The sequence below is a fragment of the Anoplophora glabripennis genome, unplaced genomic scaffold, assembly GCF_000390285.2.
Source record: "Anoplophora glabripennis isolate ALB-LARVAE unplaced genomic scaffold, Agla_2.0 scaffold147, whole genome shotgun sequence".
In the NCBI taxonomy this organism is placed as follows: domain Eukaryota; kingdom Metazoa; phylum Arthropoda; class Insecta; order Coleoptera; family Cerambycidae; genus Anoplophora; species Anoplophora glabripennis.
In genome coordinates this window covers 608002-631979 of record NW_019416251.1, presented here as the reverse complement: position 1 = coordinate 631979, position 23978 = coordinate 608002, and the positions used below count along the sequence as shown (strand labels likewise).

Below are 23978 nucleotides of genomic sequence, written 5' to 3'. Positions count from 1 at the left end.
GTAGTAGAAATAGCAGTAGAAGTAGTAGAAAATAGTAGAATAAAAGCGATACAATATTTTTTTGTGTTCTTCCTGTAGCTAGATTTTGATTTACGGCATAAAAACCAACAAAAATTATTTTTTTCCAGGGGACAAGACTAATAGCCCAGTTACTGTAGCTGAAAATATAGTAATACCTCCGAATTTTTTATAACTGCATCGATTCTTCTCAAAATTTAGAATTAGGCTCATCTTACCCCCCAATTCAAAACTTATATAGGCGCTAGGTGTGCTTTTTGTTTTTAAGGGGTGAAAACCACCCCTTATTGGAAAAAAAAGAAAAAATACAAATTTAAGCATTTTATGTAATCAAATCTTTTTTATTTGTGCAGTATGAGTAATTTCGTATGCTATCTAACATGAAACTTAATGTATCCCGAATTTTCAACCCGGAAAAACCTTTAAAAACCACCCCTTTGGTTGAAAATAATATAAAAATTCTTTTTTCAACTTGAAATGTTTTAATCATGCATTTTTATCAAATTAAAATTGATTTCTTGATTAAAAAATCTTTCTTTATCGATTGCAACTTTTCAACCCTTGAAAAATACCCCTTCTTTCGAAAATAAAATGAAAAAATATTATTGAAAGAGTAGAAACATTTTAAATGTGCATTCGTATTAAATAAACATTTATTCCCTTCTTATAAAATAATTTTGAATTGATTGCCACTTTTCAACCCTTAAAAAATTCCCCTTAAATTTATTTATATATTTTTTTCTAAAATTATCACCTATTTATTTTTTTGACTATAACTTTCTTACTTTTTAAGATTTTTAATTGCACAAAGGCGATTTTGCAGGGAATTGTAAGGGCTACGTGAATCGACGATCTTTTTTAAGCCCTTAATTTTTAAGTTTGAATTGTTTAAAGGGCTCGAAAAGGGTGGTTCTCTCATTCATATGATAACTTCAAATGGCGATATCTCGCTTAATATTAATTTTAGAGGAATAATAAAAAAGCTAAATCTTCAGCAAAAATAAAGCTAAATTTTTTTTACTCTTGTATTTTTTTCGTACACGGTGTATAATCGAATTTTTTTCAAAAATTTGAAAAATTAACATTTTCAAAAATTAAGTTTTTTTTTCAAAATCATGCTTTGTAAGTGAGCCAAAGACCCAGAACATATTCTTAGAACATAAATGAAGAAATCTGTAAATGAATTGCATTTAATTTTAATTCTGTCGCCAAAGGCACCGATTTTTTTAATACTTTTTTCTTAAAAAAATAATCATGTTATTTCGACCATATTTCCGTTAATTTTGATTCTAAAGATTTTTAAAACAGCTCATTTTAAAGATTTTTCAAAGTACTTTAAAAAAGATACAAATAGTTGTTTTCCTAATATTTATGGTTTTGGCGTTATTTAACGTTAACTGGTTCCAATTTAATTTTTAGCTAACATATGTTTAAAAATTCATATCTCGGTTAATATTGCAATTAAAGAAAAACAAAATAATACCATTAGATTTGTTTTTTTATTACCTTTCTTTTTGTTCATTACAACTTTTTCGTTAAATCCAATGGTTTCAGAGTTATTTGCAAAAAACTGTCCGAAATCAAGCACTTTTTTAGTAAAAAATCAACATTTTCAATGACGAATTACTCGGAAAGTATTGGATTATCCAAAAAACTTTATATATCAATTATAACTTAAAATTGACTCTATCGATTCTTGTGGTTGTTTTGGGCGTAAAAATTTCCACCCCCAAGGCAAAAGCACACTTCGGCACTATATAAGTTTTGTTCCTTGAGCCATTCCCCACATTCAGTCAAAATTTCACGTCAATCGGTTCAGTTATAAAGAATTCGGAGGTAAAAACCCCGTGTAACTGGACTATAAGTACGAGAATGAAAACCATTAAAAACAAAATACTAAACAAAAAAAATCTTTCTTATCATTTTTTTTTTTTTTCGGAAAAAACAGTTTATACATACATATAATACACATTCAGGATGTCCTAACACCCAAGCCGAAGTTTCAAATAAAAGTTGTAGGATATTAAGAAACCAACATGATGGTGACCTTGGATTTGATTCTGAGAAAATTGAAAAAACGCTCTGTATTTCTTAACCGCTTCAAGATATCGAGATTTTCCTCGAGCCCATGATTTTTTTGTCTTTTAGTAGTACACCACAACGAAAGAACAGGTCCTAGTATTGAACCTTGCGGAACACCACAGAGCAAATCAAAGGAGGCATAAATTATGCCTCTGATTAAATCAAAGATCTATTCACTTCACTAGCGCTAAGACTAGTGTAAATTTTACTGTGATCTATTTTAGATGAACCGCCCCATCCTCCGCACGAAAGCAGCCAATGGAGCCGCGTCGCCGTAAACCTATCGCGATAAAATTATCCAACCGTCTTGTTCGGTCTATTCGCCCGCACGCGATGCACCTTGAAACAGTGAATAATTGTCCTGGTTGCACCGTAATGGATCCTAAATTATTCCTATCTAACCGAGTATAATGCACCTGTAGGGCGGCTCGTAAGGCAGCGTGTGCCTCGGGCTGATGTATAGGGATCCGAATTTCTCCAGGGAGTAGTTTGGTCCGCTGCGCCAGCCCGCAAACCCTGTAATTACATGTTGTATTAGTCCCAGTAAAGCTAAACCGTAATGTACACAATAATATCCTGTTAATTTATCAAGCCGGCTATGACTGGCCACCGACAAACAATTAATTAGCTCGCAGGATGAACCCCTTGCAGGTTGCCTTTGAATGCATCTGCGTGGGACCGGAACCTGCGTTTACGGTTTAAGTTTTGAATGTGTTAATGTTGAAACGCATCATTCATCGCCCCATTTACCTTTCTTTCCAATGACAGATCTCTGACACATACACCGTTGGTTCAAATTGAAACGTTTTAACGTTTTAATACGATAGTACCTGCAAAGGATTATCCTGATACAATCAAATCGTAACATTAAAAACGGTGTACATACTTTTAAAAATAGATATATTAGCGATTAGAACATTACTGTTCCTAGAAATCTCTCTCTACCAAATATTTTTTTACAAATTTGGTAGAGAGAAAAAATATCTTTAAAGGTTTCCCCTTCGATTTTTTTCGGATAGAACCGATTGACGTGAAATTTGGACTGTAAGTAGAAAATAGCTCAAGTAACAAAAGTTATATAGTGCCGATGAGCCGATGAGCGCTTTTGCCCAGAGGGTGGATTCTAGGGGGTGAAAAATAAAATATTGAAAATAACCCCAGGAATCGATAAAGCAATCAATTTTAAGTAAAAAGTATCTTATGAATATTTTTCGATAAGTCGATATTTTCTGAGTTATTGGCGATTGAAAAAGTACATTTTTTATTAAAAAAAAAGACGTTTTTCAGTTGTTTTTCTCGAATAACTCGGAAAATAGACATTCTATGAAAAAAAAACATCACGAGGAAAATGAAGCTTATAGAAAAAGAAAAAGATTGAGTTTTTTTTTTCATTTATTATGTAAGTGCAATTAGGTGGTCAGATACAGTTGGTTGAAGATAATTTCATGTCTGCCAGAAACTAAATTGGAAGCGTTTAGCGTAAAATAACTAAAAAAAATCTATTTTTCAAGAAAAATGCACCGAACATTTTTTAAAGTACTTTAAAACATCTTTTAGGAATCGATAAAGCAATCAATTTTAAGCAAAAGGTATCTTATGAATATTTTCTGAGTTATTGGTGATTGAAAATGTACATTTTTATTTAAAAAATGACATTTTTCAGTTGTTTTTCTCGAATAACTCGGAAAATAGACATTCTATGAAAAAAAAATATCACGAAGAAAATGAAGCTTATAGAAAAAGAAAAAGATTGAGTTTTTTTCATTTATGTAGGTGCAATTTGGTGCTCAGATACAGTTAGTTGAAGATTATTTCGTGTCTGCTAGAAACTAAATTGGAAGCGTTTAACGTAAAATAGCTAAAAAAAATCTATTTTTCAAGAAAAATGCACCTAACATTTTTTAAAGTAATTTAAAAAATCTTTTAGGAATCGATAAAGCAATCAATTTTAAGCAAAAAGTATCTTATGAATATTTTCTGAGTTATTGGTGAATGAAAATGTACATTTTTTATTTAAAAAATTACGTTTTTCCGTAGTTTTTCTCGAATAACTCGGAAAATAGACATTCTATGAAAATTTATAAACATTTTTTAAAGTACTTTAAAAAATCTTTAAAATGAACTTGACTTTAAGTCATTAGCATAAAAACTAACAGTTATGATCAAAATAAAACTTAATTCGCTTTTTCGGAAAAAAAGTACAAAACTGTTGAATTTTTCACGAGACTTAAAATTAAAAGTAATCGTTCTACAATTTACATTTTTTATGTGCTAACAATATATTATACAAGTTTAAGCTGTTTAAAATGCATATTTTTGAAAATATTATGTTTTCGTTGAAATTTTTTTTTTTAATTCCAAAAAAATAACATAGTTTTGAAATAAGAAAGATACGAAAAATATTCAAGAGTATAAAAGTTTACATTTTTTTTCACAGAATGTTTTGATTTCTTTTTTATTTGTATAGGATAAAAATTAACAAAGATGTCACTGCTAGAAGCTTGCAGTTGAGGGCGAAGGTCATGTTTTTCAAACCCTTTAACCACAAAAATCTCAAAAATAACGCCTTCAAAAATATTCAATTTTACAGTACTTTTAAAATATTAAATAAAAATATTAAGAAATAATTATTTTGAATATTGCATAAATTAAAGTAAATCGCGAGAAAGTTATTACGAAAAAAAAATTATAATTCATTTCAAATAATTTAAAAGCCATTTTTTATATTTTGTCATTGGAGGTGGTTTTTAAGGGTTAAAACAATGTCATAAATTATAAATTATAAACAGGTAAAATAATTTAATTTATCCTGTTTGTACTATCAAATGATTTTAAACTGTTAAAAATTATTTTTTTAGTATTTTGTTGTTAAGGGTAGTTTTTTAAGGGTTGAAATTTTGTAATAAATTATTTATAGTGACATAAACTATTGAAAAGATTTCTGTCTATAATATATTCGCTTTAAAAATATTTTAAGGTCAAAGAAACTATTAAGTTTATATTTTTATCATTAAGGGTGGTTTTTAAGAGTTGAAACTTTATAAAAATAACGTAAATTATTACCCACAATATAAAATAATATTTAATCTATATATTAAGATATGATTTTAGTCTATATAAAACCTATTTTTATATTTATTCAGTTTTTTAGCATAAGGGTTGGTTTTCATACCCTAAAAACAAGAAGCGCATATTAAGCATATATAACTTTTCATCTACAGGGTGAAATAAGCTTAATTCCAAATTTTCATAAAAATCGGATCTATCCGAAAGTATTCGGAGGTTTTACCCTATTTTTCTCTTCGTTCCCTCGACTATAAAGTTAATTCAAACAAATGCCAAACATTTTTTCTAAAAAAGTCGGATCAAGTTAAGCAATTTCGCAAGTAATTTCTTATATTATTGTTTTAGTTGAATATGCCGACTCAGCACACAAGGAATCCGGTCTCAAAACACATTGAAAAAAGAAGTAAAGAAACCTATTGGCCCTTCTTCTCTGTATAGGACCGCAAACGGAAAATGATCCAATCACGGAGTTCGCAGAAATTTGATTGTGAATCAATTGTATATAAAAAATAATTATGGGCAATGGTATCTGATGAGTCTAAGATCGTTAGATGAGGAAGGAACAAGGAAAATGATTCTTCTTCAAAAATGAATTCAAGTTTGTTTGATATTTTTTTCCGTATTACAGACTTTAAGTACGAAGTATATAAAATTATTTTTATATTGCTTTTTTACGTATACAGCCTAAGGTACTAAAAGTTATGTTGGTTAATTTTCTCATTTCGATGTTTAGTTTGAGAAATTGGAAATCTATACCCAGTTTAGAGAGTTTCTCATAAAATAACTTGAGGCTGTAAGACTGTATACGTATAGAAAATCTCAAATTTCAATACAAACAAGACTGTGGGCGGTCCATTTTATGCTTTAAACTATAATACCTGACTTGGTCTACACTAGAGTTCAATACAAATTGAATTATAATCAGATTTAATCTAATAAAACGTAAAAAGCTAAATCCATCAATCAGGAAGTACTACTTTTTCTCTACAGACATTTATGGACACAATTTCGTAATATCAAAACACCAAAACCTAAATATTTAACGAACCAGTACTTATACAGGACGTTTTGAGAAAAGGTGCCACAAAAAATAAGACGATTTTGGATAGACCAAGGGCCTATTGTCTTTTGTTTTCGAAGTATAGGGCGCCACATTTTAAATTCTTTTTAGTTTAAGATCGCATTATAAGTTTCTACACTGTTTTGTACAAATATACAGGGAAAAAAGTACAATATGACTATTGTGTTGAGGTACGTATGAATTGGCTGTATCTGTTTTTCTCGTTAAAATACTATTGAAAAACAGTTTACAAATATGTGTTAAACTGTTGTTATTTATTTGTGGCAAGAAAATTAATGAAATAAATCCTTTTGCCTAACCAAAATCGCACTCGCACTGGCGAAGGTGGCAAAATTCCCAGTAAATAAGGGGAACAAAGTTTTAACAGAATTTAATTGTTAATTCAAAAGCTGGGATAAATAAAAGACCAATTACTTGGCAGATCAGCGGAAGAATACTCTCCTTCCAGTGTTCAAATCCTAGGGGGCTCTGGTTGTGAAACACCCCCCCCCCCCTTCCGCGCCGCCGCAATTTTTCCCTAATTAAAATAAGCGATGCACTTTTGCGGCCGACTAGGAACTGTATATGATTACATAAATCGCAGACCGATGCGGTGGCGTCCCAGACTGTGCCGCAATAAATCCCATTTAACCGACACTCGACTGTATTTATGCCTCACTTTTTATACTTAATTTCGAGCTTAATGTTATTAAAGAAGAGCGAGAATAGGTGCTGTCCGTGGTGCAGCAGATTTATCGCTAGGTACGGTGATTTATCTGCTGCTAGAACATTTTACTGTGCAGTTTGTAAGAAGTCGCTCGAGGAAATTTTGTTTTTTCTTTGCTATTGCCTGCAGCGGACAGTCACTGGACTAGCGCAAAACAAGATGTACGGTAGCGAATTTCGTCAAGCTGTATTCGTCGTAAACGAAAAAAAAAAATAGTGCAGTGAGTAGCGCAGAAAACGGTGATTTTTGTTGTATTCTTCACAGTTGACAGTGACAAGTGAAGAGAATAAAGACAAAAACACATCACTGTAACCGTGTAACCTCCCACGGCATGAGAAATATATATCTTTATCCAACAGTTGGTGACTGAAATCAAAATTTAAATAACTAGCCACTAAAATTTTTAATCACTTGCGAGATAAAATAATAATTTAAATAAGTCTGTTTATGTGATATGTGATGAGTACCACATACTAATATTGGCGCATTCGCCATTTTTAACAATTGCACGAATTGTACATTTTATTTTTTTTACTTACAAAAAAATTAAGAATGCTTGTTAATTCAATTACCTGTAACAGTTTTCATCACATCCAGTATAAATATAATTGACAAATATATGCAATAAATATTGTGTAGCCATATACATGGTGGGTCATTAGTGTCAGAAAGTAAAATAACTCCCTTGTTAGTGATAATACAGAAAAAAAGTTTATATAAAAGTTATAGAGAATCAAGAAACCTAAACTACAAAATTAATGTGATACATACAGGGTGATGAATAAAAACGGGATACGCCAAATATTAAATTTTTAAATGGAACAACCTATATATTTTTAAACATATGGATTTCCGAGAAAATTCTTCGAATTTTGGGAAAAACATGACCTCGAAGAAGTTGTACTAACTTTCAGCTATTAACACTTGGAAGAAAATAATTAGACAGAGTTATAGGCAAATGTTAGACAAAGGCTCCTATATTAGCTAATATCGATATTTTATACAGGGCATTTTTTATAATAGTATCATTTTTAGAAAGTTTAAACTTGATTTTCTAAAATTTTTCAAATGGAACACCCTGAATTTTATTCTATTTTATTCACATATCGGTCCACTTCAACTTTTATTAAGCATGTTCTATATCTAAAATTGTTAGTTTTTAAGATATGGCAACATTTCTGAAAAAAGTTTTTATTATTTTATAGAATACCACAAATAAATATTAACTCAAAATGGAATGATAAATTATGAACTGACAAGTTGAAACAATGTGACAGTTTTTTTCAGAGCCATTTCGGGTCAAAATAATAAAAATTAGGTTTTTCCAGAAATGTTGCTATATCTTAAAAACTAACAAGTTTAGGTGTAGAACATACTTAATAGAAGTTGAAGTGGACTGATATGTGAATAAAATAGAACAATAAAATATAGGGTGTTCCCTATATTAAAATGCCCTGTATAAAATATTATATTAGATATTAGCTAAAATAGGAGCCTTTGCCTAACATTTGCCTACAACTCTGTCAAATATTTTTGCTCCAAGTATTAGTAGTTGAAAGTTAATACAATTTCGAGGTCATGTTTTTTCCAAAATTCGAAGAATTTTCTACATAACTTGACAACCCTGCACTAAAATGTTAAACTGTTTATATTGCCTTATATATGATTAAAAATATACAGGGTGTTCCATTTAAAAAATGTAATATTTGGCGTGGCCCACTTTTACTCATCGCCCTGTGTGTTTCAAATTAATTTTGTCCTTTAGGTTTTTTGATTCTGTACAACTTTTATATAAACTTTTTTTCTGTATTATGAATAACAAGGGAGTTATTTTACTCTTTCTAACAGCAATGGCCCACCCTGTACATACATGTATTTTAAAATGACTTAGGTATATCAAAAAGAGTTTTTATCTACTTTCCATGAATTGAAAAACCGAGATTTTGAATGCAGGAACAAAAAAATAATTAGACAACCTTATTTTATGTACATTCCCAGGTTTATCTGGAAAATTTCTCTAATGCTTTTTTTATTTATGACAGTTTACTATTTCAATAGTTATATTTAGTGAAATACCTACCTGAAGATAATATAGGAACCGGTTTAGGTGGTGCAGGAGGCCAAATATCTCTTTCTATATTATGTTTAGATTTCTTCTTCACTGTCATTCTTCTGTAATCTTCTTCAGAGTAACCCCGTTTCGTAGCTTCTTCCAAACAGAACTAAAAATGTGATCTTTTTTAATTCGTTTGTAACCTGAAATTTTGATCTAGTGCAAAGTTCAACTGTCAAAGTAAGTTGTGGACAGGAAAAAGTACCGAATCCAAAACTGACTACGACCCTTTATGAGAAGTTATGTCACTAGTTTTGGACTTTTAATTCTTCAAACTTAGTTCGGAAACTTTTGTCCACTACTGTACGTTATACAATTACATAACATATCATGAGACTGTTCTTCAGTTTAGTTTAAAAAAAGTGATTTTAGATATACAATACTGATTTTATATTCATTCTTTTGTTTTTTTTTTCGACCCTGTAAATGAAATTAGTATTCTGTTGGGTCTGTGTATGTTGAATAAATAAACCCGCTTCATCCGGCTCGACTTGGCGCGGCGCGGCTTTGCGTGTACGGCTAGCTTTACTTGTCGTTTCGTTGGGAATCGGTGGAAAAGTGCAAGAGGGCATAGGGATGGGCGTCCAGGTTTCGCGCTACCAATTTAATGATAACTATCTGTCTGTATTTGCCGTTGTTGTACAAAGGCAAAAGGGAAGGAAATTGGCGACATAACTAAGCTCCTTACTTCGCCGGCCCGTCTGCGAGGCACTGCACTTTGTGCCTCGGTATCCAATTTATGCGGCTAACAACGGTTTACTCTCAAACACTTCAATGCACGACCGGGCTTTTTGAACACCAGGGACCGCTTTGTCATTTTAATTGCTGCGGTTACGGAATGAAATGTACTTTTCAAAGGATTCGGATTCAATTTGTCAGAAATTTGTCCTGGAATATGAACAGGAGGCGACTAGTTGCGAAAGTTGCACAGGTCGAGCGGTATTAACTCGAAAAATAGATTTCCTGGTTTCATCCTGAATCGAAAATGTTATTAGAACTTGCAACTGTACTTAGTTCGAAACGCGGTAGAATAATGAAAGCTCATCGTAGTACCCAGAGTGGGGACAAATAGAACATTTTTAAGTTAAAGCCTCATAGTGGCTTGAAATTTTATTTTTGTCAATAAAAACCAACCTGTAAAACACAGAACTGCCACTGCCGGACAAAATGTTACGTCGTAGCTAATCCGCTAACGTCATTATTGCAGATTGAGAAAAAAATATTTTTATGTGTCTTTAATTCATTTTTTATTTTGTAAAAATCTCACCTTATCAAAATTTAAATAGAATCCCCATTTTGCGGGCCATTCTCTTCTTGCCTTTTCTTCCAAAATTTCCTGAGCCTTCCTATGTACAATATAAAAGCAATTGAAAAAAAAATGTGACATGAACAGTTTTGTGATTATTTTAAACGATTGGAATTTTTACTTACAAAACTTCATTCCTGGCAACTAAATCAGTGTCCATTTTAAAAACCACACCTAACTCTTTGGCGTTTTAGTTCCATTTGCAGTGTTTGATCGATAACCGGGATATGTGCCGCTGCAGGCAAGTAATCTGAACAAACATTCCTTTTTAAAACAGGAATTCTTCAACGAACATTAAACAGTGGACTAGCAGGGTCGATTGATCAGGTATATGCATAGTCGTTCATTGGAAAGCACTGTAAATTGATACATAATAATTCAAATTCAAATTTGGAATTTCTGTAGAAAGGTATTGTAAAGGTAAAAATGTTTTACTGTCGTGAATGAACCACATTTTTAATTTAATTTAATTTAATAATATACAAGGTGTTCTACAAGCTCTACGGCAAATGGTGGCTGGGTTAATTTCAAAAAATTTTTCTGATATCAACATAGGTCCGATTCGTTTTTGTTGAAAAATTTAAAAAAATATCATTTCATATTTCAGTCAAAGTAGCCTGATAAATCAAAATGATGGTTGCTATAACAATAATTATTATTATAAAATGACGTATGCTGATCCATATTGAAGCTATATTTTCTCTTGATTATTTTATACTTTCCAGACATTATTCAAACTTTATTACAATCAAGTTTTCTTAAATATTATAATTTATTAAATACAACAGAATTATTAAAACAGATTGTGGTAATTTGGCGGGATTAAAATTAGGGAGGATTTAAATTAAAAGATATTCAGATAATATTAGAGAGAATTAAAAGGTATTCAGGTAATATTAGGCAATTTATTACAACCCATTATAATCCAATTAAGATTAATGCAATATCCTTATTATGAAATATATTTCACCCAATTATGTTTTGTAAAATATTTGTTATTAGAAGAGATTTAATGATTTTCCACGGAAATAACTTTACCGTACTGGATTACATATTTCGAAAAACTACTAAGTCTGTGTCACCTAATAACTAAGTAAAAATATGTATTGACTAGTGCATCCATTTGAAAACGGTATTATTTAATATATAGGTATATTAGAATGTATACATGGTGGCTACAAGCTTGAAGAGAATTTTTTTAATGTCGTATTAATAATAAGCATTTTCAGTAGGTAATCAAAATCGTTAAAACTTGAAAACTGCATTTAAAATTGTTAAAACTTATTGAGAACCTCTGGAATCTTCCCCGACTTACGTACCACAGAAAAAGAGGTGAATAGTTGTATCTGCATGTAAATGGAATGTCGTCTACTTCTTTTATCCCATTTTTTGTAGTAAATAGAAAAATTGATTCATCAATTTTAAGTAATTTTAGTTTTCACTTTGGAAACGGTCTATAAACTAATGCAAAAAATTAAATGGCCAAAAGAATTTCCGAAATTTTTCCGTAATTTTTGACAAACTGTATTTAGGTGAAAAATGGCCTTTTCGAGAATTAAAAAAAGCATTTTGAAGCTCTAAGATTATTGGAAAATGTTTTTGAAATTTTTTTTCAGAGAAAAAAAAGGGTAGTTTTGAAAAAAACACTTTTTTAAGTGATTACCGACTGCACACAAATTAATTAGAAATTTGTCTCAAAAAACGGTATAATCCGGGTCGAAATCTGGTTTGGGTCGTCAACTTTAATTTTAATTTAAAAGTTGATGAACAGATGCATATGGAACGGAAAAGATGAATCGTGCTGGAAACAATTGGATTTTGTTTTCTTCAATGTCCTGAAGGTTTTCCAAAAAAAAACAAAAAAAACTTCAAAAATTTCGAAAACTTTTTTTTAATCAATTTATACGTTATTTGTGGTAAAAATGTGAGAAAACCTCAAAAAAAAATTGTTTCCATTTTAATTATGATCATGAAGTGTTTAAGTTCAAAATAATTTAATTAATTAATTAATTAAATTTTATTAATTAATTTAATTTTTATTTTTATTAAAAGTTTTTATTAAAAGTTTGACTGTTTGGAACAAAAAAACGGTTCTTTAGATCGAGATCAAACTTCACAGGGTTCTTCTGGGTATATCGAACTGTAAAAATCATGCTTAACATTAGTCATTTCGTGACTATTTCTAATTTTGCCGTCAATTTTGTAAAAAACTATACTTTTGTTATAGGAAATTTAATCCAGTTTTCGAAACTGCCCTTTAATTCTCTGTTCGACCATTTGTCGCCGAGATATCGATTATTTAAGACAAAAGGATACTTTTCCATTAAAAGTCCGATATTTTGATGAAAAATGGTCGTATCGAAATTTAAAACAAAGGAAATTGAATCTGAATAAACAAGCTATCTAGTCCATGCAATTGCTTAGGAAAATTATTTCGAAGTACGTGGAGAAAATAAAAAAAAATTGCAAAATTTTTTTGTCGCGCTATTCTTGATCTTAGAGCTGCAAAATACTTTTTTTTTTAATTCCCGATACGACCATTTTTCACCTTAATACAGTCAAAAATCACGGAAAAATTTCGGAAATTCTTTTGACCCTTTATTTTCTTGCATTAGTATTATAAAAATTATTAAAGAATATAAGTTTAAGTTAAGACATTTATTTTTCTAGTTTCTTACTTTTAACAGTGTTTTCTTTCTGTGAAAGGGCAGGGGTGCCTGTTGTGTGTGTATTAAAAAGCGCGAATAAATATCGGCGGAGTCAGTGGTTCCAAAAAAGTTTTCACCGTATCATTGTGGCAAGGTAAGGTTTTAAAAAAAATCACATTCAAGTTTGTCAATACCATGTATTTTTTTAATATAACTTTTTGCATATATTTTGTATACCCTAGTTACATAGCATTATATTTAATGTTTCAACTGTTACAAATTAATGTAATTTCCTTTGGTTATACTAGTACAAATATGAAACGGTATGTGTAGCAATTAACTTTAATTGTTCCTACTTTCAGCTTATTCTATATATCAACAAGTTTTAAACTTCTTCGTCCCAAAATAAAACATTTTTCTTTTCGTCTTACACGCGCTTGAATTGTAAGGAAAATTATTCCCTTTGGAAAAATCCCATTAAATCACGCTGGTTGATAATTCGAGATCCCTGAAATCGTAGTCATTGTAGTACCTTCCAAAATATAAGCGCACGCTACTGCTTTATGTCCTCTGCAGACGGGACGCGGATGGATTCTGGCGAAACATTCTGGACACAATGTATTACCGGACATACACTGTCGAATAGGTAGAGACACAGATATGAAACACACGGGACATTCAAAGGCGTTATGTTCCAATTGTGACGACATGACAAGTGTGTAATTAAAAATACTCAGCACAACACTTATAGCCACACAAGCTCTACCTGTCGAAGACAGAATACGATGTGATTGTGATTGTTTTCGGTTCCACATTTATAGTTGAATGTTATCAATATTGTTTTTTGTTAACTATAACCCCTTTATGAGAGCTATTTTTGGGATCAAGGGGGTGGTCAGATAGCGCCCAATTAAGATTAAGATTTTAATCCTCACATCTAGAAGAGGTAAACACTATATCTATTATCGTGGAAAAGTGTCTCCAACGAATAAAACAAATAATATTTTCATTATTTTTTTAATGATTTGGTATTTCATGCTCTGTTAATATATTTTACATTATTTGTAGTTTGAATGATCAAAATCGGCTCGTCTTGTAAAACAGAGTAAAACGAGCTACCGATGAAGTCAGCGGTTCTAAAAATGTTCCTCCGTATTATCGTGGTAACTTGTAAGAATTAAAACAAAATTATTCTGTTATTCGAAGTTGTATAGTCCGTACGATAATTGTCGAGCCCTACTAGACCCATGCGTATTTTCACTTTAAAGTTCTGAACTTAGTCGGAGTCGTTTGCATGACATGAGCTTCGAATTAGACTCCGTTCGAAGCTGTTTTAATTCAAGGCGTGGCGGGAGACGGCGGCAGACTCCTAAGCCATAATCCCAAATTGATATTCGCTGTTACTGTTTCGATATTCAAATCTTCCCCCGTAACGGAACGTTTAAGTCAGCGATCCAGGAGAAACATACATGAGTATGGCGCATAAATATGCAAGTGTCAACGGCGTTGCCTCAAAGCGGGATAAAAACTTCCCCTGAATAATAGATGCGGTACGATTTTCTGGAGTAGTTACGGGCTTAGGAAACTCATAAGGAATATTTTAGGTAATGGCACGTGTGGCATAAAAAATGTGTTTGGTTTCTAAATAGTTTCAAATATAGGTACTCCTTAAATAAATTCTTCACGTAAACAAACAAACAAAAAATCAGAGTAAATGTCCTCATTACTGAGCGAGTTTAAATTTCGAGTAAATTGAATGGTGCCGTGAAGATGGCACCACTTACATATCGCTTCTGTAATCTCGACCACAGTTGGTAGGGGCCCCTTAGATGCTCCTGAAAAGCGTGATCGCCTGGAGAACAGGCCTTAGTCGGCGGCTGAGGGTCTCAGCTGGTGGGTCTCAGCCACGACAGGAGGAGGCCTCCGCGAAGTTAATTAATTTCAACATTGTATATCCTAATTAATCACTTATGAATGATTTATTTTTGCACTCAATATTTAGTTAACTAAAAACCAAGTCTGAGTAAAAAATGACTCAATAATAGTTAAATTTAAATCATATTAGAGAAAAAGTCGACTCTAAATTGGTTTTGTATACTCAGAATAGAGTCAAAAATCGCTCAATTGATAGCAGTAACTCGGATTAGAGTAAAACTCAGTCATTTCTGATGCAATAGTTTCACTCATTTGCAGTCATACTAATAGAGTGAAAATTTCAGTCAATCGGGTGTGGTCAAAAATTGAGTAAAATTGGGTGAAATTTGAGTGAAATTTTTTTACATTGTACCGTATGTAGAACTCGAATATTCAACGTCACTCTGATTGTCCATGCATATAGGGTGTTCTACAAGCTCTATGACAAGCAATTAAACCCAGCTAACGTCTGTCAAAGTTTGTCATAGAGCTTGTAGATCACCCTGTATAGAGTAGTTGTTTCCCGCAACATCAGCAGTTAGAAATCTTGCTGAAGTCATATATTTTGATAAGATTTTTTTGAAAAAATTGAATTAGTTTAACCTTTAAAATAGAGTAAAAAATGACGTTTTAGCTTATTGGAAATATTTCTTTCGTTTCCACTTTTCAGATACGTTGTACTTTGTGGTTGTTACATATCCAAGACCCTCGCCAACTGTTAATTACTTACAAGATTATTCAAAAATGCAATTTAAGACGAAGCATTCCGTTCTGATTACGGATCTCGCAGTTAAAGTTTACAGCCGGGCAGAAGTCTGCGTAACGAAGTTGGCCTTTTAATTTAAACTTGGCGATAAAATATTTAGATTTGTCGAAAAGATAACGTTAATAAACAAAACAAGGTTAGAGCGGGCACAAAGAGGAGCGACGCGTCCTCTACCCCGACTCTATCCGGACCGGAGCGAAATTCGAAACTTTGCAAAGGCAGCAGAGCTTGCTTTAGACAAGCAAAAAATGGCAATTTAAACTTTGATTAATGAATACCAGACTAACAGTTATGCAGTTTGCACTGGCGGCGGCGTGTTCGTTGTGCCAGATAGGCACTATGCTCCGACGAAATCACCCATTCCGCTCTACATTGTCTGCCGAGCACACAGCGGTTACTTTATTTCTGGCTGTGTGGGGTCAGTTCAGACCAAGTAATTACATACAGTAAACAGGGGCAACGAAATACGAAATACCTTCAAAATTTACACGCACAACGTTTAACCGCAGATTTCTCGGCAAAAGTGTCTCCAAAATGCACTCCTTTTAAGACCCCTACATACAAGCGTTAGAAAAGGTTTCAATGTCATTTTCTTTCTAAATGATGTGTTATTAAATCGCCACTAATTAAAAGTGAAGTTAAGTCTATGAAAAACGTCCATTTCCATACAGTTTTTTTTTTTTACGTCGTGTTTCTACAAAACAAGTAGAAACACGACGTCAACCACCCCCACAGAATTCCTTTCAGTTCAGATTTGAACGCGGTATCAATCTTATAGCTCGATGAGCACGACTTGGGTGAAATAATTAAACATTGATATAAGTAAACGAAGCGGAAAGTGCAAGCCATTTCGCGAGTGCAGCAACGTGGGGCAGCCTTTAATGTGAAATCAATTTTTGGAGGCGGCCCTAGGGGAAATATGGTTAATTAGCGGTAAATTCAACGTAGCGAATCTTTTATATAACATTTTTATCCTTCCTATACAACACACAATCAAAACTTTGTTGCTCACTATTACTGAAATAATATAATACGTTATTTATATGAGTATTTCGTTGTTTACGAATCTGAGATCAAAAATACAGTTTGACAGTTGACAGCTGTCAAAACGGTGTCATATTGACGACGTGACTGGAGATCTTGGATAATATTGTTGGTAAAGGTGTTTTTGACATCGCCGATTGTGAATGTGATGACNAAAAATTCAAAAATTAAAAAATCCAAATATTAAAATATCCTCAATTTAAAAAATTCCAAAAATTAAAAATTCCAAAAATTAAAAATTCCAAAAAATGATAAAATCCAGATTAAAAATCCAAAAATTAAAATATCCAAAAATTAAAATAACCAAGAAGTCAGAACTACAGCATTATTTTACAGGGAATACTTAAAATATTTGGCCATAAAATATCCAAATAAAATTAAAAAAATCCAAAAATTAAAATATCCAAAAATTAAAATATTCAAAAATTAAAATATACAAAAATTAAAATAACCAAAAATTAAAAAATCCAAAAATTTAAAATTCCAAAATGTAAAATATCCAATTATTAATTCAAAAATCTAAAATTTAAAAATTCCTAAGTTTAAAATATCCAAATATTAATTAAAAAATTCAAAAATTAAAGAATCCAACTATTAAAAAATCCAAATAAATAAAAAATTCAAAAATTAAAACATCCAACAATTAAAAAATCCGAAAGTTAAACATTCCAAAATTTAATATATCCAAGTATTAATTAAAAAATTCAAAAATTAAAAAATCCAACAATTAAGAAATCCAAAAATTAAAAATTCCAAAATTAAATCTTTCCAAATATTAATTAAAAAATTCAAAATTTAAAAAATCCAAAAATTAAAAATTCCAAAATTTAAAGTATCCAAGTATTTAAAAATTCAAAAATTAAAACATCCAACAATTAAAAAATCCAAAAATTAAAAATTCCAAAATTTAATATNGAGTATTTCGTTGTTTACGAATCTGAGATCAAAAATACAGTTTGACAGTTGACAGCTGTCAAAACGGTGTCATATTGACGACGTGACTGGAGATCTTGGATAATATTGTTGGTAAAGGTGTTTTTGACATCGCCGATTGTGAATGTGATAGAAATACCTCTCGACAGTTGACAGCTGTCATATCGATGCTGTCAAAATGGCAGAATGGATTGGTTTTTCGTCATTTCCAAATTTTACGTGAAAATCAGAAGAAAATCCCCTCAGGTTGTCGTCAAAAATAATTTTTTTCCAAAAAAAGAAGCAGTTTCTTCAAATTTGTTTTACCACTGTAGGGGTTAAAACTGAATCACCCCGTGTGTTCATTCATTAATAAAAAGACTAATGCAAAAACGGTGTATCCAATTCATTACGAATATATCTCGGCGACATATTTGCTCGCTGCTATAATCTGCAATAAACTCTATAAAGCTTTTATTCGCAACGTCCCAAGTTTCATTTCGAGTGCTAGTTCCAGCAGTAGCGACAGTTCATGTCTGCTCCTAATGAAAAATACCACTTAGCAGAAAAACAAACGGCGATCGTCTAATGGAAAAACAATACAATACGTACTAGACCGTAATTCATTTTATTCAGCAGACGCAACGCTTTTTAAATCTTTTCAGTCGTGTCGCGGCCAAGCACCGTTGTTTTTCCAGTTTAATTAAGAAACACTATGAGTGCTCGTTTTACTGGAAGTATCGCTTTTAACTTTTTTTAACTGTTAAATGCAGTCGCGACGAAAGAATAGTTACTTTTTTTCTTTGTTTTGAAAACAAAATTAGAGCATTTTTCATTTATCGAAATTAAAATCTATTTTTCAAATAAGCTGCTAGAGAGCTAAAATTAATAATATATTAACTAAAATTGTTTTGTACCTTTAACGGTTTAACGTCGTTTTAGAAGAATCCACCAGACTTTGAACATCTTATAAATTTGACTGGATCAAAGTTACTCTTCAAGTTTCTAATTTTAGAAGGAATATTTCGGGAACCATAAAAACTAGCTCTTACTTATAAGGGTCGACGTTCCATCACATTCCTTGACGGGCCCGCAGTAATCATATAATGAAGGCCGCCTGCAACTTCGCTGTTTGTGAGTGCTAGAAGCTTCTTTGAGAGCTTCTGCGGAAATTTTCGAAACTGACGAAAATTGTATATCTCGCATACCAATGACTTTGGTTCCTTAAGCTTTTTTAGTTGATTCCACAAACTCATAGATACTTGATATAAAACACCACTGTTTTGTGGGTAACATTTAAATTAACAGATGTACTAAAATATGTGCAGTAAAGTAGCTTAAATAAACTGATCCAGGATATAGTCATAAACATTTTCCTTAGAATATATGGTTAGTGAAGGAAAATTTAAAAATCCGCCGGTTTCCATCTATTCAATGCGTTCAATACAGCGTCAAATAGCATATGCGAGTAGACCACCCATTTAATCTCTTCACCTGGGTATAAGCGTCGATCGCGCATCGTAATACACTCAATTACCCCGCCAAATAATAAAAAAACCCTCGCTCTCAGAGATGCCAAAAAAGTTCAAAGTATATACACACACACAAGGCGTATGCTGAAAAAGTAATAAAAAGTGCACGTTTGCGATTAATCCTTTGATTCGCTCGCCGAACGCGGGTCCGTATGAAAGAGCTAATTCCTATGTGGATTATGTGCCTTCGATGATTAGGTTATTGGAAGCGGTGGAGACTAATAGAAAGTGCACACTTGGGGGCCGACATCGATCACATCTACGGCACTGCACGTCCCCCAGCTCCTTCGGATATTCGACGATATCCTTCGGATAGTTCGACGGCGAGAGCGTTAGGGCTCCTTCATACGAGCGGTTTTCTTCACTTTGCGGTAGTACATTCAAAACCTCATATCTCAGTAAACATTGACTCCTTGGTCTAAATCGGAAAGAAATATATTTTAATTTTTTAGACCGATAAGATTTTCTCTCTAAATCAGTTTAATTTCACCCTTACATTATGTCTCGTTCGCTTCCGGATTTCCGGTATATCGTCACGAACAATCTATAAGAAATGGCCACGCATTCTAATTCTCAACTCAAAGTCCTCTGGCGCGACGAATAACAGCCAGACACAGCAACCAGAAACCTTTATACGTGTAAGGGCACTTTTGGAAAAATATTATAAATGCGCTTACTAATTTTAATTACATGTATATTAGGGTGGCCCAAAATAAACAATTTTTTTCGTGTCTCTTGTGAAAATATGTTAGTTTATTATGTTTTAAGATTCCCCTCCAAAAATCAGCTCAAAAAAAAATTTGTTAGAGGTCGTTCAAGATTTTTAAAAATTTCCAATCTCGTCAAAAATTGAATTTTTTTTCTCCTTATTTTATCATTTTTTAGGTTGAAAACGATATTTTAATTTCTAAACTCATACCTAATTATTTTAACTTTCAAAGTAGTGAAAAAAATAAATATCGAGGAACTAATATCTTTTTTTATTGAATTTGATGAACAAAAGAATAGAAATAAATCACGAGACACTTAAAAATTTTCTCGAGGCAAAATTTAGTACCGCACCGAGTATAAAATATTTATATTATTTTAATTTTTTAAAATTTAAGTGTCTCGTGTCTTTTTTTGATCAAATTCAATAAAAAAAATTATTAGTTCGTTGATACACTACTTTGAAAGTTAAAATAATTATGAGTGACCTTTAGAAATTAAAATATCGATTTGAAATTTTCAGAATGAAGATTTTTTTCAACCTAGAAAATGATAAAATAACGTGAAAAAAAATTAAAAAAAAATTAATTATTTGGCGATTTTGGAAATTTTTAAAAATCTTAAACGATCTCTAAAAAAAATTTTTTGAGCAGATTTTTTGAGGGGGCTTTTTGACATTCGGTCCAATTTTGATGTATTTTAAGGAATTTTGTTTTATCTTGAAGTTGCTTTACATTATATTGAAGCATCGGAAATATATTTTAATGTACTTTGAGGCGTTTCAAAGTATAACGGACAATTCCAAAGTATTTCGTAGTTTTTGAGATATTTATGCTTATATTTTAAGATTTTCTAAATGAGAAGTCTCTACTTTTGTGTACTAGGGTACGTTTTAATCGCAATAATTATCTGCATAAAATGAGCCCGGCCAACTGGGCATATCGGCTGAAACTACTCAAATTAATTATCAGAGTGAACTGCGCCCCAGGGTTTGTGTTTTGCAGATAGTGTGAAAGTAATTAACAGAATTTAAGTGTAACATTTGTGTTTTATTTGTGCGAAATTGGCCGAGCAGCGGTGGAGCCGGAGTTCCGGGGTGATTTATTACAAGTTTAGATGGTAGATAGTTTAACAGTTCTGTTTCAGGAATGATTCTGGGGGATTAAATTGCGATTAACGCTCTCCCGCTTAAAAAAAGGACCGTCTGATTGCCGTTGAACTTTTCAACCGGGAGGTTTAACTTACCAGCGCTTCTCCAGATTATTTATTTCTGGGAATTTGTGTAGTCTGTTAACTTTTGCACTTGCAAAGTGGATTTGTTGCCCGAGGTAGACTTTAGTTCACGACTATAGAGACTTTTTATTTCCCGTCTCCCCGGTCCTACGCTGTACAGGACCCGTAAATTTGATTTTCTAAATGAAATATTAACTTTGGATGACAGACGAAGTTGCAGCGGAATTTAATGAGTAAACTTGCATAATTCTAAGAAAACAAGTGGAATTGGATTTTGAATGTATCTACATTTTATCTTTTCCTTCCATGGGAAGTTTTAAGTGAGTTTCGGATTAATTATAACTACCGAAACGATTAAAAAAGAGGACCACCTTACGCAGATTTTCATAAAATAATCTTGAATATAAGAAAGTTTGTCGCGGTTTAAATTAGTTAAAAAATATTAATTAGGTGGCGTAAATTATAATATGCAATACTCAATTGATCACTTATTTTGTTTATTTCTCCTTTTGTTCTTATTTATTTTTTTTATAATATAATACTTACCACATATTCCATTATTATCTTCCAAATATAGAAAAATACATTTATTTTTTTCCAATTATACATTTTTATGAACAGATCTCGTACTTTTTATGTGTATAATAATTTTATTTTTGTTCTGTATTTTTTCGTTACCACTGCTTAGACAGATTGTTTTTTGTTATAGATAATTATTATTAGCTTATCTATGGAGTTATTTCTTTGGCGAACGTCTATAGGTATTTAATATCGCAGTACTAAACTTAATTTATTTAAAATTGAGGAAACTTTTTTGAACTAATTCGAATTAGCATCATGCCTTTGTTTAAGTAACGGAACAATATTTATATCTGATTTACTTCGCGTTATTCAATTAGGGAGGAAGAAATATACGTTTTGTTGTACTTAAATCTTGTTTTAATAGTTTGTAACAAAAAAATAACATGTATTTGTTATTTTCGACCAAATTTATTCTGTACGAAAGCTGGAGGTAATTGTTCCATTATACTGAGTGGGTTGACCTCTACTGCAACCATTTCGTCGTCTTCAAGCCATTGGAGATGTACCAAGTGCTGAAAAATTGCTCGTATCAAAATCAAACTGAAGGGTAATTATGAAAATATATGCAACTTTCTTAGGTAACAATAACGGGTTTGATGAAAATTTGATGAGATTTTGACAAGACTATTAGACAAGTGATTATGACGAAATTCTCCGACTCATTTGTGTATAATTTTTAATAAACATTATCACTGTTGAACAGTGTGATAGCACTTTGACGATATTTGAAAGAAAAAATATAAACGACTTTTCCAGACATATTTCAGAATGCGTCATTTCAATTTCATTTGTATTTTTACAGTTTGAGCTGGAGGTTTCTTGATCAGTAGAGCCTAGAGACTACGTTGTCGTCGTAGCGGGAGCAGGAGCAGGAGCAGCCGTATGGGTAGCAGCAGCACGAGCAGCAGCAGTAGCGGCAGCGGCAGCAATAATGTATATGTAATATTCTTATACATATATTGTATTAATACAGGGTGTTTCTTAATAATATGCTAATATTTAAGGTTATTCTTGGGTCCATTTTAAGAAAAACCAAGTGCGCGAAATTTGAAAAAATATCTAGGGTAATACCAGTTATGATAAAAAAATGTTTTTTCATAAAACTTTAGCACCCTGTAGTTCAAAAGTTAAGACTTTTAGGACATGTTCATATGAAGTTTTTTTCTTAAAATGGACCCAGAAATAACCTTAAATATTAGCACGTTATTAAGAAACACCCTCTACATTACACTCAAATAAACTACACTAGTAGTAGTGGTAGTGGTAGTGATAGTAGTAATAATAGTAGTAGTATATCCAAAATTTAAAAAATTCCAAAAATTAAAAAATCCAAAAATTAAAAAATCCAAATATTAAAAATTACAAAATCTAAAAAATCCAAAAATTAAAAAATCCAAAAATTAAAAAATCCAAAATTTAAAAATTTCCAAAAATTAAAAAATCCAAAGATTAAATAATCCAAAAAATTAAAAAATCCAAAAATTAACATCCAAAAATTTAAAAAATCCAAAAATTAAAAAATCAAAAAATTATAAAATCCAAAGATTAAAAAATCCAAAGATTAAAAAATCCAAAAATTAAAATATCCAAAAATTAAAATAACCAAAAATTAAAAATTCCAAAAATTAAAATAACCAAAAATTAAAAATTCCAAAATTTAAAATATCCAAATAATAATTAAAACGTCCAAAAATTAAAAGATCCAAATATTAAAAAATCCAAAAATTAAAATATTCAAAAATTAAAATGACCAAAAATTAAAAAATCCAAAAATTTAAAATTCCAAAATTTAAAATATCCAAATAATTATTCAAAAATCCAAAAATTAAAAATTCCTAAATTTAAAATATCCAATTAATTAAAAAATTAAAAAATTAAAAAATCCAACAATTAAAAAATCCAAAAATTAATTATAAAATTCAAAAATTAAAAAATCCAACAATTAAAAAATCCAAAAATTAAAAATTCCAAAATTTAATATATCCAAATATCGAGCGTTCAAATAAAAACGTGGTCGAAGTTGGCTCTGACACATTGGACGTAGGGCGTAGCTTATAGCGACCAACTTAACCTCATTTCTCAACGAGCTGTATAGCAGCTGTCAGTTTCAATAACGTTAATGACTATATAACTTTATTTTAAACAATAATCGTGATAACAATAACAAACAATTAAAGGAGCTGCGGAAAGTGTCCCCCTCCTTGTTATAACAATAAATTAAAGCAGCTGCTGAAAGTGTCCCCCTCCTTGTTCCAAGCACTTTTCAC

The 23978-nt window shown here is 31.3% G+C and overlaps 2 protein-coding genes across 2 annotated transcripts in view; both read right to left on the bottom strand.

The window, feature by feature from the left end:
* Positions 1-2497: 2497 nt before the first annotated feature.
* Positions 2498-10532, bottom strand: LOC108909584 (uncharacterized protein C20orf85 homolog). Its single transcript, XM_018713966.1, has 4 exons — positions 10498-10532; positions 10334-10412; positions 9034-9175; positions 2498-2616 (listed from the first exon to the last, which is right to left on the bottom strand). Exons 1-4 carry the CDS (start codon positions 10530-10532, stop codon positions 2498-2500), a joined length of 375 nt encoding a protein of 124 aa, XP_018569482.1.
* Positions 10533-22051: 11519 nt separating this feature from the next.
* The window catches only part of LOC108909613 (U3 small nucleolar RNA-associated protein 4 homolog), a 10567-nt gene continuing 8640 nt past the window's right edge, over positions 22052-23978 (bottom strand). The window contains exon 10 of the mRNA XM_018714000.1: positions 22052-22223. Coding sequence (XP_018569516.1) covers positions 22104-22223 — 120 coding nt within the window. The 3' untranslated portion in view covers positions 22052-22103. The remainder of the gene's footprint in view (positions 22224-23978) is intronic.